We start from the raw sequence: 18,068 nt of genomic DNA, 5'->3' as shown, positions 1-18,068 counted from the left end.
TGAGAGAAATGTAAAGATTAAGCCTCCAGATACCTTAAGGAAGAGAGAGATAAGAAAGCAACTAGTTCAACTGTTCATAAAAACATGAAAAATAGTTCTATATAGAGACTCCTTCCTGAAACAGCAATCCTTAACTCACAGATCAAGAACATCCTGATAAGCAACCAATCAATATACTATACTACTAGTGTATGAAATGCTGGATGATAATAATAAGCATAGCAGTGAAAAAAGATAAATTAATTCAGGTTAAATTAGGTAATATTAAGGCTCAGATGAGGCTTCCTTGGCAATGATTTTAGTTTTGAATGTGTTTAAATGACCACAGATGTATTTTCTAGGAAAAGCAATAGTTATATTTTCTATTAGCTTTTTCTGAACTGGGAGTGATACTCCTAAGTAGACAAGTTGGGGAAGAGCACAAACTGTTCTTTCTATAGATGTTAGTTATTTGAGAAGCACAGCCATACTGGAGCTTTCTTTGAGGAAACTTGTAAAACCTATTGTATCTTAAGTTTTCTGAATGCCATGTGGGGCTTTCACCAGAGATGGTACTAAGATATATATTGCCACATCATAAAACTGAATATGGGGTTAAGTTGAAGAAGTTGCAACTTATAGCAATAATTTTGTCATTAAAAATAAATTTTCTTCTGAAAGATTTGCAGTTGGTTGTTGTGTTTATTTTAGGTTATTCTCTTAATAAATGGTTACCCTATTGGACAATTTGAAAAAAATTAATTCATGACAAATATGCATAGTTGTACCTCTTACTGGCAGTCCATTATTGGCTTTGTGCAATTAGAAAAAAAATAATAATAGCATTTATTTAGAACTTAATGGCTTGCAAACACTTTGTATACATCTCATTGGATCCTCACAACAAATATGCATACCATGAATTTGATATTATTCACACATAATTCAAGGCTATAGTTCTCCAATAAAAAAGTATTTGTAAGGAGCCTACTAGATGCCATCCACTATGCTAAGGTACTGGGGAGAAACCTGCAAATCAAGACAGCCTTTGCTAAAAGAATTTATACAGGGGGTCAGTGCAGGTTTTTTTTCTTTTTAATCCTTAATTTCTGTCATAATAACAACTCTAAAACAGGAAGGCAAGGATGAGGCAACTGGAATTAAATGACTCACCAAGGATCACACACAGCTAGGAAGGATCTGAGGCTAGATTTGAATCTTAAGTCTTCCCAACTGCAGACGTGGTGGCAGTGGCATTGAGCCACCTAGTTGCTCCCTGTCAATGCAGTTTTAAGCAAAAAGTGGCCTACTGAGAGAATGCAATATGTTCACATAAAAATAAGTAAAAATTGTTTCTGTGCAATACTAGTTACCCTTTCACCAATGGAGATCATAAGCAAAAAGTAGTGAGACAGGGGGAAAGTATGGTAAGCAAATTGACTTCACTGGAGTAAAGATAATCTGAGAAATAAGGAAAAACAGGAGATGAAGATAAGTGTGAGTTGCCAGAAGCTGTGGATTCAGTTGTGGTTGTGCCATTCGTCTTTTTATTGGGCATATTTCTCTCCTCTTGGCAGAGAAATGATAGAGAAAATAGAGGTGCCAAATGGTACGTGCAATTTCAGACGTGGTCAATAAATGTTTTGCTTAACTATACATAGTGTTTACAAGGTTCTATTTGGTTGGAGAGAGTGGCACAGTAAATTAGTGGTAGTGATAGAAATACAAAAAATATACTATTTAAACTATAAAAATACCCTGAAGAAAAGATAAAAACAGCAATTCTGTTACTACTTTTTTAAATTTAAAAATATACTTTAAAGAAAACAGGTGTCACCAAAGTTCATGGTTTTTTACACAATCCTTTTTAAAAAAATAAATTGATATGTTTATATTTGTTGATGGTTTGGTTCATAATGAAAATGAGACCTTAAAATAAGAAAAAATAATAATCTTATATGATCTTGGTTTTCCAGGACCTCATTTCCCTCATCTCTTAAATCATGGTGTTGTGGTAAGTTAGATCTCTAAGATTCAAAGAGTTATGTGATTCTGGGTAAAGGAGGATCAATTATATACAAACATCCCTTGCTATATCACAGTTCATTTATTGTGGCTTAAAATATATATATATATATATATACACTGTATCGTGGAGTTTTCACTATGTCACAGGATTTTGTTAAAATTAGTATATTTAAGAGTGTAGAAAGTGTTTAAGAGCATGTGAAGCATTTACAAGAGTGTGGGAAAGGTTATATAAAAATAATTGTGGAAGGGGCAGCTGGGTAGCTCAGTGGATTGAGAACCAGGCCTAGAGACAGGAGGTCCTAGGTTCAAATCTGACCTCAGAAACTTCCCAGCTGTGTGACCCTGAGCAAGTCACTTGACCCTCATTGCCTATCCTTACCACTCTTCTGCCTTTATTGGCTCCAAGACCGAAGGTAAGGGCTTACCAAAAAATAAATAAATAAATAAATAAATAAGTGTGGAAAAGGTTTAGAGGAGAGTGGGAAGGGTTTATTAAGCCTTAAAATGTATATAAATAATAAATATAATGCCACTACTTCATGCATTTTCGTCTTTGGGGGGGGGGTCTCTGGAATTTAACTCCCATGATAGGTGAGGGGTCACTGTAATTGGTTAAGGGGAAAAAAGGAGTGACTGCAATTTCTTGAAGTAATCCAAACAGTATTTAGATAGCTTATTCTAACATCTGTATTTAATATGGCTGGGAAAGGAGAGAATATGACAAGAAGCTTTCTATGCAGTTCTTTCCCAAACTACATATGCAGTCATTTAAGCTTCAATCTCAAATCACTAATTCCTTCTAGTCAGCTCCATGTGGATGTGCCATACACATCTGTAACTCAAGGTCTTTGAGGGCAGGAACTGTTCCCCTTTTGGGAATCTCAAGCTCTTAGCACAGGGCCTGGCACCTAGTTAATGCTTGATAAATGCTTGTTGATTTATTCTTCCTGGACCTCCCCCCCTCAAGAAAGAATCATTTTCTCCATACTTTCCTAATTCTTTTGAGGGCATAACCCTTCTTTGAGTTACCTGGGTTTGCCACCTTTCATTCATTCTCAACCTTTTTCTCACCTTCAGGCCTCATATCCGATTAGCTATTAAGCAAAGTTAGTATTATTTTAGTTTTCTAGTGATAATTTGGAAAGAAGGATTGAATTCTCTTGTCATATTACTTCTAACACAGCATTTAGAAATGCTTTCTAAATGAGTTAGTATTGGGGTGAATCAGCAAACCTACTAGGAAAGGAAAAAAAGTTCTTGGACAAAGGTATACACATATGTACCCTATTATCAACGAAAAGCCTGAGAATGGCCGGTGATGGAGAATGCTACATCTGTTTCAAGGTGGAACTCACTTAACCATCTAAAGTACCACAGCAATAAAGATCATTCTTTAATTTTCCCTTTTATATACAATGGTCCCCAAACCTGAGGCATGTATAAACTGCTCCCTCAGTTTTCATTGCTTCCCAGGTATTCTAGGACAGGGACTGGTGAGGGAGCAAGATCTACTGTCTAATATTATCTATTACCTTCATTCCCTGATCTTCTTTTAGACATTAATAGTTGTAGGGGTAACGAAAATAGAAAACAAATGGGGCAGAGTCTGATTCACTCCATGGCTAACTTTGAAAACTTACTGGTTCTATTCTGGTAGAAATATGGCCTTACCTTTATGGCCATGTGAATTCTAAGAAAAATCTTTAAATTTCTCAGCATCCAGGAGCTCCTTCCTTTTTGTGGGTGGCTCATAATGGGTTTCATGGTAAAAGAAAGAACAAAGATACCATTAAATTTGTCCATGACCTGTATTCTGGATTTAATTAAACTCTCTGAAGCCAGGATCTAAATTTTTAAGTGTAATACAGATATCAAGACACAAGTATTTTCAGTACTTTAAACATTGTGATGTCTTGTATCCATGAGGTGGACGGTACTTAAAGCATCAAATTTTGGTCCCATAGCCACCATTCTACTTTAGACCCTTCTCACTTTTCTTTTATTCTCAGTGACAACACAATGCATAGCATACCACAATAAATTTCAAATGACTGTACATGACCAAATACAAAAGGTTACATCATATCGCAGAAGTTTGAACATTTATAACTATGGATAAGAGGAGAATTCTTGACCAAATATAGGGTAGAGATCATCATAAAAAATAAAGACAATTTTGATTATGTAAAATTGAAAAGTTTTTTAGCAAAATCAATGAAATTAGAATGGGAAGGGAAGGTCTGATATCCAAGATTGATAGGGAATTGAAACAAATATAGAACAAATGCCATTCCCCAAGAGGTAAGTGATTAGAGAATATAATCAGGTAGTTGTCAAAAGAAAAAATGCTCCCAAATCCTCAAAATGTAAATTAAAGCAACCCTAGAGTCCTCATACCCTTCAGATTGGCAGAGATGACACAAATCAAGAAAAGTGTCAGTTGTTGGAAGATATGTGGATGGATAAGGAACCCCTGTTGATGGAGCTATGAATTGGCCCAACTATGCTGGAAAGCAATGTGGAACTATAATACTACATATCACCTTTGACTCAGCAATACCACTGTTAGGCATATACCCCCCAAAGAGGCTAGAGGTAAAGGATCTATTATGTACAAATAAAATTTTAGTATCACTTTTTGTTGTGGGGAAGGACTGGTAAATGAGATTACCAAATGAGATTATGTAGAGAGAATAGTGAATAGGGGACAACTTTGGTGGGGGGATCACAGTGGGATAGTAGTATCTAGTCAGGTTTTTTTGAGGTTAGGAAAATTTAAGAATGTTTATAGGTAACCAGGAAGGAATTATAGATAGGAGCAGATTAGAGATATTGGGGATGATAATGGGGAAATGTGTATTAGAAGATAGGAGGGAATGGGATCAAAGGGGAATGATCTTGTCAAGAAGGGGCACTTTCATCAGAGACTGTAGTTAAGGAGGACATGGTAGACTTCAGAGAGACATAAGATGAGAATAGGAGAAAAGGGAGCTTGTGAATAATGACTTTTTTTTTTTTTAATAAAGCTTTGGAGTGGAATTTCTTAGCTAAAATGGTTAGGGGAAAGAGTTTTATGGGAGAACTGAGGAGACAAGAAAGGTAAATTATTTGCCAGGTGATAAAATGGGAAATGTTTCAATAGGATGAACCTCAAAGGAGGAAAGGTTGGTGAGTATCAGTGATAGAGGGAGATCCTGCAAGTTGTAATGGGAAGCATGGAGTATTCTCATGACCATTGATTGGGAGATGGGGAGGATGTATGAGAGAAGCTGCAAGTACTGGAAAGGGGGACCAAGGACACAATGTCATCCACATCTTAAGAGAGTGCCAGAAAACAGAAGGATCTTTAGAGGAAGAAGTTTAAAGATAAAAGCATTTGTTAATTGTTAATAATTGTTTATTTGTTAATCATGAAGCAGGAATTTTGGAGGGTAGTGTGGAAGGTTCAGGTAAATCTGGTAGTGGCACAGTAGGAATGGCTTGAGGTGAATAAGAATGAAGGAGTAGATAGCTGGCATTAGGGAAAGGGATTTATTCTCCCTCAGCAAGGAAGTCAATATTATTGGAACAGGGAAAGTAAAAGGCAGAGGAATTTTGCTAACCATCGGAGAAACCACGAGTTCAGGCAGAATATCTGTGGAGCAGGAGAGGTCTCATGAGGACAGCAAGTGATTAGATGACTAAAGGTTATCCCTAGGGGTCCTGGACTTGCAGTAGGTGGTGTTGATGTGTCTTGACAGGCCTTGAGAAGCAAGAGGAGGTGTGAGTTAAGGAAGCTGGAAGCCAGGTGGCCTCCAAGACTGGCAATATAATTGTCTTGGGACACTTCCAGGAGCCTAGTTGGGAGGTAAGAAGCCGTGTGTCCTGACCCTATCTCAGGGGCTGGAGGAAGCAGGGTTTGGAGGGGGAGAATGTGTCCTGGTCCTCCTCTAGGGAAGGTTGATGCAGGCTAGTTACTACATATTTTGAATATAGTTTCACTTTATGATTGTCTTGTTCCAATTTTTTTTTGTCCTATAATGCAAATGACCTTGATATATTTGCTAATTATACATCTTTTGTTTATTTGTGGAATAGTTGAATTTATATCTTGTTATTCTATAGGAATTACTACTATTCATATTGCTTTACTATTATTAATTGTGCATATTTTGCTCATGTATTCAATGGCTGATGTGTAGGATGTGGATGATTACACACCTGTGTATGTAGTAGAGTTAGATGCATATTTTATGAGTATTATGTCTGCCTTTGGGAGCAAGGAATGGGGGTAGTGCTTTGGGTTCAGAGGTGTCAAATATTGGCATCCCATATAACACTCTTCAAATGTGGGTACAAGCAGATAAAAATATAAAATAGGCAGGGTAGGAAGCTAGGTGGCTCAGTGGATTGAGGGTCAGGCTTGCGTTCAAATTTAACATCAGACACTCCCTAGCTGTCGTGACCCTGGGCAAGACACTTAACCTCTATTGCCTAGCCCTTACTGCTCTTCTTCTGCCTTGGAACCAATATTCAGTATTGATTCTAAGAGTGAAGGTATCATTGGGAAATTCTTAAGAAAAAAAAATAAAAATACAATAAAGATAGATAACAGTCCATTTAAAAACTGTTAAAATGCAGCTCACAGGGATATTTCTGTACAGACTAGTGTTCCCCCCCCACCCCCCCGTTTCTATTTGAGGATGGTGCCACTGGGGAGAGCAGGGTGCTTGTTCACCATTTTGTTAATTTGTGTTTATGTTGATTTAAAACATGGCAGGAACAAGAAAGGAACAGTCTCTAATAAAATGGTTGGCGATTGCATTGTCTTTTCTCCTCCTGAGGACACTTTTGAGAATCAACAAGACTTGGAAACAGGGGCCACTGGTCCAGGACTCAGGTGGGAAGGCTTGACTCGATGACTTTGGTAGCAATGAAAGGAAGCCTGTGGTGTGTATATTCACAAGTATGGCGTCTTCCACAATCATTTATTGAACATCTATGTGTCAGACACCCGTCGGGGGATACACAGAAAGGTAAGTCTCAGGGGACACAAAATTCTGGGGCTACAAAGAAAGGCAAATGACAGTTCTTGCTCTCAAGGAACTCCCGGTCAAATTGGAGAGACAACTATGTGCAAACAAGATAAAGGATGAATTGGTGATAATCTCAGAGGATAGGCACTACTTGGGGATCGAGAAAGTCTTTGCAGAGGGGGAGATTTTAGCTAAGACTTAAAAGAAGCCTGGGAAGCCAGGAGGTTGTCAGGAGGAGGAGGGAAGAATCGTAGGAGTTGGGGGACAGGAAAATGTCCAGAGGTCGGAGACTGGAGGGTTTTCTTTGAAGAACGGCTAGGTGGCCAGTCACTGGAGCGAAGAGTCTTGGTGAGAGAAAGGTGTAAATAGATTGGGGCCAAGCTATACTTTAAAAGTCAATCTGGGGACCTGACATTTGATCCTGGAAGTAATAGCCCAGAAGCAGATTGAAGGGGCGTGTCCATTGTGTACGGGTGTGAGGGGTGGGGGCGCGTCCTCGGGGTGTGTTGGGGGGTTGGGGGCTGGCTCGCAGCAGCCACTCTGCAGGCGGACGGGCGACCTGGGGGTTCCGAAGCTAACGCTTCGCCTGGGTCCCGGCGCTCCGGGCGCCAGCCCGTGGCCTGGATGCCCTGTGTCCGGGCCCTCTATGTCCTGGCCGCCGTGGGCGTCTGTGGCGCGGTCGCCTTCCTAGGCTACTGCGTTTACTTCGACAGGAAGCGGAGGAGCGATCCCGAGTTCAAGCGGCGGTTGCGGGACAGTGAGTGCGTCCCTCCCGCTGGGGCCGGGATGGGAAAAGGTGGCCTGGCTGGAGGGTGGTCCCAGCTCAGGGCTCTCGAGACCGATGTTTTTTGTTCTTGATTTTGGATTTCTGGGTTCCTCCGACCCAGGCAAGGCCAAGGCTCCACCTGGTTATGCCTATGCCCCCACAGTGAGGAAAAGGAAACGTGGGTGGAGGGAGGGAAGCTACCCGCTACCCCCGCCAGCTTCTTCGGTCGTAGTGGTCCAGCTTGGAGGTGCTGCCCTCGTATCCTCGTGGAGTGCGGGTCAGGCCCGAAATGAACACAGTCTAGGAGCAGATGCCACCCTGAATTCCAGCAGGAGCCCTGGGAGGGGGAGGGGGAGAAGGGCTGCTGCGGCACCAGCAAGACGAGCTGCTAAGTTCAGTTGTTGTATTCACAGAAAGAAGAGCAGAGCAGCAAAAGGCTAAGGAACGGGGTGTGCAGGTGAAGTGTTTTAAATACACTGGTGTAACTTTATAGTGAGTACTTTTTCCACTTAAAATAAATATGCTGGTTGGGACCATTGCTTGTCAGGGTGTTATTTTTTGAGAGTGAGTACACTTTTGCTACTGACAAAATTTAAGTAAGGAAGAAATTAATAAGGAAAGCAATGAAGGGAAAATGGGCATTTCTTTTAATTTGATGGAAAAACGACGAGGTTTATAGACCTGCAAACCACGCAGGAGGTCTTACCTGTGTGTGTGTGTGTGTGTGTGTGTGTGTGTGTGTGTGTGTGTGTGTGTGTGTGTTTGTGTCCATCCTAGATCCCTGAGGCAATCTGCAGAAGCTTACAGGTCCATTTCTCAGAACAAAGTTGTGGAATGCATAAAATACGGGGGATTTCAAAGGAAACCAATTATATTGAAATACAGTTCTCAAAATATTGAAAAAATAAATAAAACAAACAAGACCACAGGCTCCAGGTTAAGAACCCATTACCTACAGTTTGGGAGGGAGATGCCACAGGGAAAAATAAAGGAAAAAAAAAAAGAATTATCAGTTGGAAAGTGCCAATGTGAGGACTGGGACAAAGTGCTGAAAGAATTCAAGAGAAAAAGTTTAGGATGATCAAATTAGAGAAAAAGCCAGCACTTGAGCTAGGTCTTGCAGAATATTAGTATAAGTAGGGGGTGGGAGGGGAAGAGCCTTTCAGGCTGGCATGAGCAGAGATGCAGGGGTGGGAAAAATGTGAGACATTCTGGGAATAATAAATAGAACAGTGCCAGTTTAGATCAGGGAGTAGTGTGCTATAAAGTTGCCCAGATTGTGAAGAGCCTAGGGCTGTAGAGTTTAAATGGGATTTGGAAGGCATGGGGGGAACTGTTGAGAGAAATGGGTAAATCAAGAGGAGAAGTTAAGTTTGTGGTAATGATGACTATGATTTTTGATATTAAGTATGAAGTTATGACATAAATACCTGCTTGTTGTTAAAATATAGAATCATAGATTTAAAGCTGGAAGAGAGCTCAGGTCTTCTGAGACTAACCTCCTCACTTTACAAATAAAGAAACTGAGGCCCATCCAGTTAAAGTAATTTGTCCAAGGTTGCCTAGGTAATAAGTATGGAAGCAGGAGATAAAAACAGCGTCTCTGATTCCAAATCTAGCATTCTTCTTCCCAAGGGCACCATCATTGTCATATAAATTTAAATTTATGAAGTTCTTTACATATATAACTTTACTGGATCTCAGAAAGAAAAGAGAAGCATGAAAAAGACATCCTTGGCCAATGCACATGTTCTAGGGGTAGGAAATCTAGATAAAGAGGTGAGAGGTAAGAACAAAACTGGGAAGTGTTCTATACTGTCACGGAAGTTAAGGATGAGAATATTCAGGTAGAAAAAGGGATGAGCAGTGTAGAATACTAGAGAAGTCAAGGATGAGGGCTGAGAAAAGGCCATTGAATTTGGTTTTAAGAGGATGTTCATGATTAGAATGGAATGAGATTTAATCTAGACTGCAAGTGATTAAGGGGAACAGACTCTGGCCACGAGGAAGCTAATTGCAAATTGATGACAAAAAAGCTGCAAAAAGCTTATAAATATAATAGCTCATAAAATAGGTGGAGTAGGCTTTGTGATTTGGTATGATTTCTGAGGAGATAATTATTCTTGCCATCATGGATAGCTTCATTTTTTTTACTCTTTGGAGTCAAGGCGATCCCTATTAAATGTAAGAGGGGTGATAATGGCGGAATTACTACCAGGAGGGGAAAACATGGAAGTGTTTAGGGGAAGTAGGAAGCCTAAATTTCCTCGACTTCAAAATTTGTTTTATGGCTAGCCCTAGCAAGACATGACTGCATGTCCAAGCTAGACATGTGCTTAAGAAAAAAAAAATAGCAAGTTGGCCTCTCACTTCCCCTTCCATTAATCCTTTCCTCTCACCTGGTGACTAGGCATTTTGTTCCAACCACAGGTGTCTCTCCATTGTCCCATTCTTTCAGTTGGCTGTCCACTAATGAAGGTGTTAGTTGGTAACTAGCTGCTCTAGATAAAATTCTGTCTAGGGTAGTTCAGAAGATCATAGAATTGAGAGCTCCAAGAGTCTTTGGGGATTATCTCTGTTAGTCCTCATTTTACAGTGGAGGAAAATGAGGTCCAAAGATGCTGCCTAAGCCAAGATTACATAGGTTAATAGCAAGGTAGGACTCAAACTTAGCTTTTACTGACTTCAGATCTAGTGATCTTTTCGCAGGAAAAGTCTGCCTCTCAGCTACATTTTAAATTGGTTTCCTGGGGGAAAACTTCAACAATCAAAGGATCACAGGATCATAGTTCTAAAGCTGGAAGTGGCCATCTAGTCCATCCCATTCAGAAGTGAAGCCAAAATACTGGGATGATGGATAATGAGGTTGATATTTTTTGGACAATGGACTTCCTACTATACCTACTGACTCGTCAGAATAAACCTGGGCATGACAACCTGATTTGCAGAGGGAGGCCCACACATGTTGCCTTGATGTCTTGCTCCTTCAGTCAAGTGGAACCACTCTTCAATTAACTCTAGTCAGGCCATGTCATACTTAGTAGTATTAATCCCCTATCAGTCCTCACTTCAGGTTGGTGTACATATCTGAAGAATCACCACCATCCATTTCCTCCCTCCTACCTATGTGCTCCAAGGGAATGAATAAATTAAGAATGTTCAAGTTACCTAAATTTTCATTGTGTTAGTGCTATTTTACTGCAACCTCAGCTGTAGTTGAACTTACTAAATTGGGAAAAAGATGGTGACACTTATTCTGTGTCTCTACTAAACTTTAATACACTATACATTTTTATTAGTTGCAGTTGAATATTTGTTTGAAGGTGCTTTCAAGATTAGCACAAAACTATATTGTGACTATTTCAATTTAGAAATTGGTATAAAGTTGTTTTCTTAACAAAACTAAATATTTTTATTGGTCATTACATGGATTTGACTTATTACCTTAAAATAGCTTGTTACATATTTTGTCAAACTTTTAGTCTCGAGAGGCTTTGAGGAATGAGAAGCTACAAGAGTTCTTTCTTCAAGAGGTGCAAATGGGAGAACTTTGGTTATCCAGAGGTAAGATTACTATCATTCTTTTGTAAGCAACTACTTTTGAAAGTAGGTATTGAATTTTTTTAATCAGTGGAAAGAACAAATACTATTAACATTTTACAATTAGATAAATTTATCTTATTTTCAGTTATATGACTTTTTAGTTATATGAAATTGATTTGCTCAACCAAATTCTGCAACAGTGAATGTTAAAAGTTTATATGGAAAATTTGGAGTTGGTGTGAGACAAAGTTAATTTTAGTAACAATCTCAATTTGTCTAGATAGGTATCTAGATGGATCAAAAGAGAAAATGTATGCAGAAAGCTTTGAAAATCCTTAAAGTGCTATACAAATGATTTTTTGTTAAAAGAAACAACACATAAAAGTGATTAGTTATTGTATTGTGTTGTAACAGTGATTTCTTCAAAGGTGCTTTTTTGTCTTTAGACTAAATAGACCTAGACAGCTTTTCAAAATTTTTTTGTCTTTTCTTCTTCCTTGTATTCATATTGTATGAACTGACCCTTCTTGGTTTCCAGGATGTTTTATTTCTAATAGTTTCCTCATCCCTTTATGTTCTGCTGTTTCTAACCTGTTATGTTCTAGGAATGTAACCATCTATCAGAATCATGTCTCCAGTAAGATTTAAAAATATTTGAGTTAGGACTTGATGGTGTTCTCTTACGGATACCCAAGCCTCATTGCAGGGCCTTTGTAATGTATATTTTTCCTGCTTGAGGTCTTTTTTTTTGTTTGTTTCCATTTGGTGTTTTTAAAATTTGTTCTAGGCAAATGAAAATTCCACATAAATGAAATGAAACATTACTTACCACAAACTATCAATGACATATACAACTGATTAAAAAAAAATTGTAGATTTCTCTGTAATCCTGTGGAAGGATCTATGTTCTTGATGTCCTCTACATTCTTTTCTTCAGAAGATTTGTCTTCAATTTGCATTGAAGAAGGAATATGGCTTTCACACTTCATTGAATCAAAGAGAAGTCCAAGAACATGGGAAACTAATTACATATAATCTATAATTTTGACTTTGATTAAGGAATTAAAAATATAAAAATTAAGGCTTTCAAGATAGTTCAGCCCTTAAAAATGACTGCAGGTTAATGTTAACACTGTATTTACATATTTACAATATTTTAATTGCTTAGCAATATAGTTCACTCTTCATGACCCCATTTGATTTTTTTTGGCAAAGATACTGGAGTGGTTTGTCATTTTCTTCTCCAGCTTATTTTACAGATGAGAAAACTTAGGTAAACAGGGGCAAGTCACTTGCCCAGGGCTCCACAGCTAGTAAGTGTGTGAGAATAGATTTGAACTCGGGAAGAAGTCTAAAACCCAGGCCCAGAACTTTATCAACTTTGCTACCTTGCTGTCCTATTGTTCTGGTAGGATCATGGGTTTAGAGCTGAAAGGGACCAAAGGTCAACTAGTCCTACCTACCCTCTTCATTTTGTAGATGAGGAAACTATGTCCCAGGGAGGGTATGTTATGCCTTTTAGAAGAAGAAAAGATTTATACAGGATATGTGAGTAATTAATACAGTCTTTCAAAAGATGATTTTTCCATGTATTCCAAAGTATGTTAGTTTGGGAGAAACTAATTATAGTGGGGGGAAAAAAGCTGTGTTGAGAATCAAAGGAAAAATACACAAAAATTATAGGCAGTATGGTAATTAAGAAAAAAGTGGTGGACCTGGAATCAAAGATGCAGGTCTCAACTCTGTCTGTATTACTTACTGTCTGTGTGATCATGGGCAATCAATCCCTTAAGTTCTCAGGGCCAAAGTTTCCTTATTTGCAAAACAGTGCTAACAATATCTTTGATGCTCAAACCTCAGAGTGTTATTGGGAGGGGTTAAATTGGCTTTCATGGTTTCATATTTTGCTTTCATTTGTTTTATGTTTAAGTGTTAACATTTAAAGTAATGCTTTGATAAAACCAAGAAGTACTTGTGTCACAGATTGTATGAAACATCTTTATAATTTTGGATGTAGTTATCACATATTTCTTTTTATTTTTTTTAAACCCTTACTTTCCATCTTGGAATCAATACTATATATTGCTTCCAAGGCAGAAGAGTGGTAAGGGCTAGGCAATGGAGGTTAAGTGACTTGCCCAGGGTCACACACAGGAAGTGTTTGAGGCCAGATTTGAACCCAGGACCTCCCATCTTTGGGCCTGACTCTCAATCCACTGAGCCACCTAGCTGCCCCCTCTCATATTTCTTGATTTAAAAAATCATCAGGTTGAGAATTAACTGGATTTTCCTTCCCAGGGCCCTTCTGACAACACGGTCAGTTTGCAAAATATTTTGTAAATTATAAAGTGGTACGTAAATAGGGGTCATCAAAATTTACTTAAGATTTAGGTGAGGATTGGAAGTGACTGAATTCACTAATTAGGAATACTTTACTCACTTTAAAACTTAATTTTCTTCCCCTGTTACTTATAATTAAAATTCTGGAGAAGAAACAAAAAGGCAAATAAAATAATCTATAAGGTTATGAAAAATATCTAGGCTCTATGTACTCATTTTAATTGTGAATGGATGGGACCACCAGCATGATCCACTCTGAAATGAACTATGAAAAATGGTTTGACTGAATTCTCTTTGTTGCATGAATTGACCAAATTGAACCAGTTTTTATTTTTAACAGCCAAGTTTATCTTTTTCTTTAAACCCTTACCTTCCATCTTAGAGAATCAATACTATGTATTAGTCCCAAGGCAGAAGAGTGGTAAGGGCTAGACAATGGGGGTTAAGTGACTTCCCAGAGTCACACAGCTGGGAAGTATCTGAGGTCACATTTGAATCCCGTACCTCCTGTCTCTAGGCCTGGCTCTCAATCCACTCAGCTGCCCCCACAAAGTTTATCTTTTAATCTTCCTTTGAAATAACATATCCAAATATTTGGGCATAATAAATCATACATTAAGAAATGATGTTATGCAGGTCCTAATTTTTCAGAGAAATCAGTACAATTTTACCTAAAAAAAAGAAATCTAAAAAAATGTTAATCGAACAATTACCAAATATATAGGAGTGGAAAATTTTTAGGTGGGAAATTGTAAACCAGGACAGCCTTAAAAAATTTGAATTTACAGATTTAAGAAGAAAAATTTACTAGATTTATTTAAAAGTTTGGGTCAATTTTGTTGTTTCAAAGGAAGCTAGTTGATTTTTTTTAAGCAAAAATCTTGGTATTTTTGGTGTACTTATTCCATACTTCTTTCCTTACAGTGTTTCATTTTTAGCAAAATGAAAACAAAATTAAGATTAAACACATTAATTCTTGCATATAAGCCAAGAGAATGTCTTGCATTGAGTCTTTACATGTTGTTTGTATGGAATATAGGCCAATACAACCTATATGCTAGTTATGCTATATGGAGGCTGAAAGAGTTATAATGGTAGAGTAGGAAAATGACTGGGTCAGGAATTAGATAATTTGGTTAATATGCTTTCTTGGACAAGTTATTTACTTTATGTACCTTTAAGTCACCTTCCAACTCTTTAGTTCTCTACACTCTTTGTATACTTATTATTCAATTCTAGCTATGTTCAATTACAAATGATAATCATTCAATCAATCAATCAACAACATTTATTAAGTGCCAATAGTATGTCCGGCATTATACTAAGTGCTGGGGATACAAAGACAAAAATGCCAACAGTTTCTGCTCTCAGGGAGCTTACATTCAATAAGGGGGATGACATGTACACATAAAAGTACATACAAAATAAATACAAGGTAATTTTTTTTTTTGGAGGCATAGCTAGGATGAACAGGACCTTATGGTCTCACGTAAACGGTGGTATTTGAGCTGAGTTCTGAAGAAGGCTAGGGATTTTCAGAGGCAGAGTTGAGGAGGAAGTCCATTCCAAGCATGGGGAACAGGATGTGCAAAGGTACAGAAATGGGAGATAAGAGTGTCACTGGAATAGCAAGAAGGCCACTGTGGCTGGACTGAAGAGTATGAGGGGGAGAAATGTATAATAAAGCCAGGTGGTGAAGGATTCTACATACTAAATAGAGGAGGCACTGGGGCACTAGAATTCACTGAATAAGAGTGACATGGTTAGACCTGTGATTTAGGAATATCTCTTTGGCAGCTATGGGAAAGATGGATTGGTGAAAGGAGAGCTGAGATAGGGAATCCAGTTAGGAAGCTACTGCAGTAGTCTATGAGCAAGAGATGACATGGACTTGAACTTGAGTGGTGGCCATGTAAGTGGGAAGACTGGGATGGATGTGACAGATATGGAGGCAGAATTGACAAATGTTGGCAATTAACTGGATACATGGGGTAAGGGAAAGTAAAAGAAGCAAGGATGACTATGAGGTAGTGAACTTGAATGAACTGGAATAATGCCCTCTATAGAAATAGGCAAGTTTGGAAAATATAAAGGATGAGAGTGGTGTAATAATGAGTTCTATTTTGGACATTTTGATTATATGGTGCTCAGGAGAGAACATGGCTGGCTATACATAAATGAAGGAATCATTTGCATTGGGATGATCATTAAACCCTTGGGAGCGGATGAGGTCCCCAGGAATGGCCAGGACAGTTGGGAGGGCAAGATAGGGATGACAATCTAGTAAATGAAACTGATTGGGCAGAAAAACTAGGACCAGTGTTGTAGAAACCTAGAGGATGTGGTCAGTGTCAGAGGCAGCTGAGAGGTTGAAGGTGAGGACTAAGAAAACCTGTTCAGATTTTGCAATTAAGAAATCAATGGTAACTTTGGTCAGAGCAGACTTAGAAGCTCTTGGATAACAGGGATTCTTCTATCTCTTTGTATCTCCATTGTCTAGCATAGTGCCTGCCTATCTCAGAGTAGGTACAAAATAAATATTGGATAATTGGGTTTGGTGAGGACAAAAGCCAGACAACAAGTGTCAGAAGTCAATGAGAAGAAATGAAACAATAAGCATTGATATCTTTTCTAGGACTTTGGTTGTGAAGAGTAGGGGAAATCATTAGAGGGGGATTATAGGAACAAATGAGGTTAAAAAACAAAACAAAATAAAAACCCTTACCTTATGTCTTAGAATCAATACTAGGTATTGGTTCCAAGGCAGAAGAGTGGTAAGGGCTAGGTAATGGTGCTCAAGTGACTTGCCCAGGGTCACACAGCTAGGAAGTATCTGAGGCTAGATTTGAACCCAGGACCTCCTGTCTCTGGACCTGGCTCTCAATCCACTGAGCCAACCAGCTACCTCCCTAAATGAGAGTTTTTTAGGGACAGGAGAGATCTATTTGTAGGCAGTTGGGGAAGGAGCCAATAGGTAGGGAGAGATTAAATCAGTTAAACAAGTATTAAGTGCTTATGTGCCAGGCGCTGAATATACAAAGACTAAGATAAAACTCTCCTAGGCCTCAAGAAATTTACATTCTTTTAGGGGAGACATGTACATATGCAAATATATGGAAAATAAATAATTTTGGAGTGGAGGGTATTAGCAGGTGTGTGTGTGTGTGTGTGTGTACCAGGAGAGGTTTTATGTGAAAAAGTATTTGAGCTGAGTTTTGAATGAAGAGATTCTAAGAGGAAGAGTGAATTCTGGGCATGGGATAGTTAGGCAATGCAAAGTCATGGAGATGAAAGGAATAGCAGTAAGGCTAGTCAGGCTGGACTATAACACTGCAGGAAGGCCCAGTGGAGATTAGAGAAACACTTCTAGTGGACCCAGTCACAACACAGTGTGTGACTTCATTTATTCATGAGTATGTAAGTAGGAGCAGAGGTTCGATATTGGGGAGAAGAAAGTGAATTTTAGCTAGAGTATGGGTTAAGATCTCAGAAGAAATTGAGAGCCCCAATGAAGGCAAAGAATAAGATTAGGAACAGGGAGAGGATAAACTGTAGGAAATTATGGTTAAATAAAGGAATCTAAGAATTCTTTATAGTAGAATACTGGAGTGAGATCAAGGGTGTGATGAAGGTAGCTCAAGGAGTCCTTCGATGGAGATGGAGGACCTGGGAGGCCAGCATGTGTTAGATATCATTCTCATGAATATATATGAATCTTGTTCTTGAATGATCTATTTTTCAGTTTTAATTGTATTTAACTATAAATGATCATGAAAATCCTTTGATGAACAGGGGCATTGTGGTATTGAGTCAGAGGACCTGGGTTAAAGCTGGCTCTGGTACATATTACTATGTGTAAAGTACTAAGAAGGTATTTGCAACTAACAGTGCAAATTGTTTTCTTCATCTGAAAAATGAGAGGATTAGAAAAGGTAGTAGCAGAAAATTCAAATTATTATGACTTCTATGGATATAATATGGAGATATACCTAACTTAGAAAAAGAAAAGTTTTTTTCCTTTTTTGAACTTAATGAACAAATTAACATGGGATGTTAATTTAACAGTATTTTATAATAGAATCTATTATATTTCATATAATCAACAGGCCAATTATGTTTCATCTAAGACAGTGGTTCCCAAACTTTTTTGGCCTACTGCCCCCTTTCCAGAAAAAAATATTACTTAGTGCCCCCTGTCACATACTATCACCGCCCCCTTACAGTTATTCATTGCCCCCAAATGCAGCTATGGCCATCACTGCCCCCCTGGATCGCTGCAGCACCCATCAGGGGACGGTGGCGCCCACTTTGGAAATCCCTGATCTAAGACATATCAAAGCATATATATATAGTGCTAAAAGAAAACTTATAATTAGCCCACATCCTATGTCTAT

At 38.4% G+C, this 18,068-nt stretch overlaps 2 protein-coding genes across 5 annotated transcripts in view; both read left to right on the top strand.

Moving 5' to 3' along the window:
* The window catches only part of ARID4A (AT-rich interaction domain 4A), a 106,716-nt gene extending 99,545 nt beyond the window's left edge, over positions 1 to 7,171 (top strand). For 2 of the 4 annotated variants that reach the window (XM_044664887.1, XM_044664892.1), the window contains one exon: positions 6,770 to 7,170. In XM_044664887.1, the coding sequence (XP_044520822.1) occupies positions 6,770 to 6,911 (142 nt within the window). In that variant the 3' untranslated portion in view covers positions 6,912 to 7,170. Of the gene's footprint in view, positions 1 to 6,769 lie in introns of all 4 variants that reach the window. The other 2 variants (XM_044664891.1, XM_044664886.1) reach the window with 2 other exon arrangements.
* A 478-nt stretch (positions 7,172 to 7,649) lies between these two features.
* Positions 7,650 to 18,068, top strand: part of TOMM20L (translocase of outer mitochondrial membrane 20 like) — a 12,192-nt gene continuing 1,773 nt past the window's right edge. The window contains exons 1-3 of the mRNA XM_044664883.1: positions 7,650 to 7,782; positions 8,205 to 8,248; positions 11,274 to 11,355. Coding sequence (XP_044520818.1) covers positions 7,650 to 7,782; positions 8,205 to 8,248; positions 11,274 to 11,355 — 259 coding nt within the window. The remainder of the gene's footprint in view (positions 7,783 to 8,204; positions 8,249 to 11,273; positions 11,356 to 18,068) is intronic.

Source organism: Gracilinanus agilis, chromosome 2 (assembly GCF_016433145.1).
Source record: "Gracilinanus agilis isolate LMUSP501 chromosome 2, AgileGrace, whole genome shotgun sequence".
NCBI classification, from domain to species: Eukaryota; Metazoa; Chordata; class Mammalia; order Didelphimorphia; family Didelphidae; genus Gracilinanus; species Gracilinanus agilis.
This window is presented reverse-complemented; position numbering and strand designations above follow the sequence as displayed.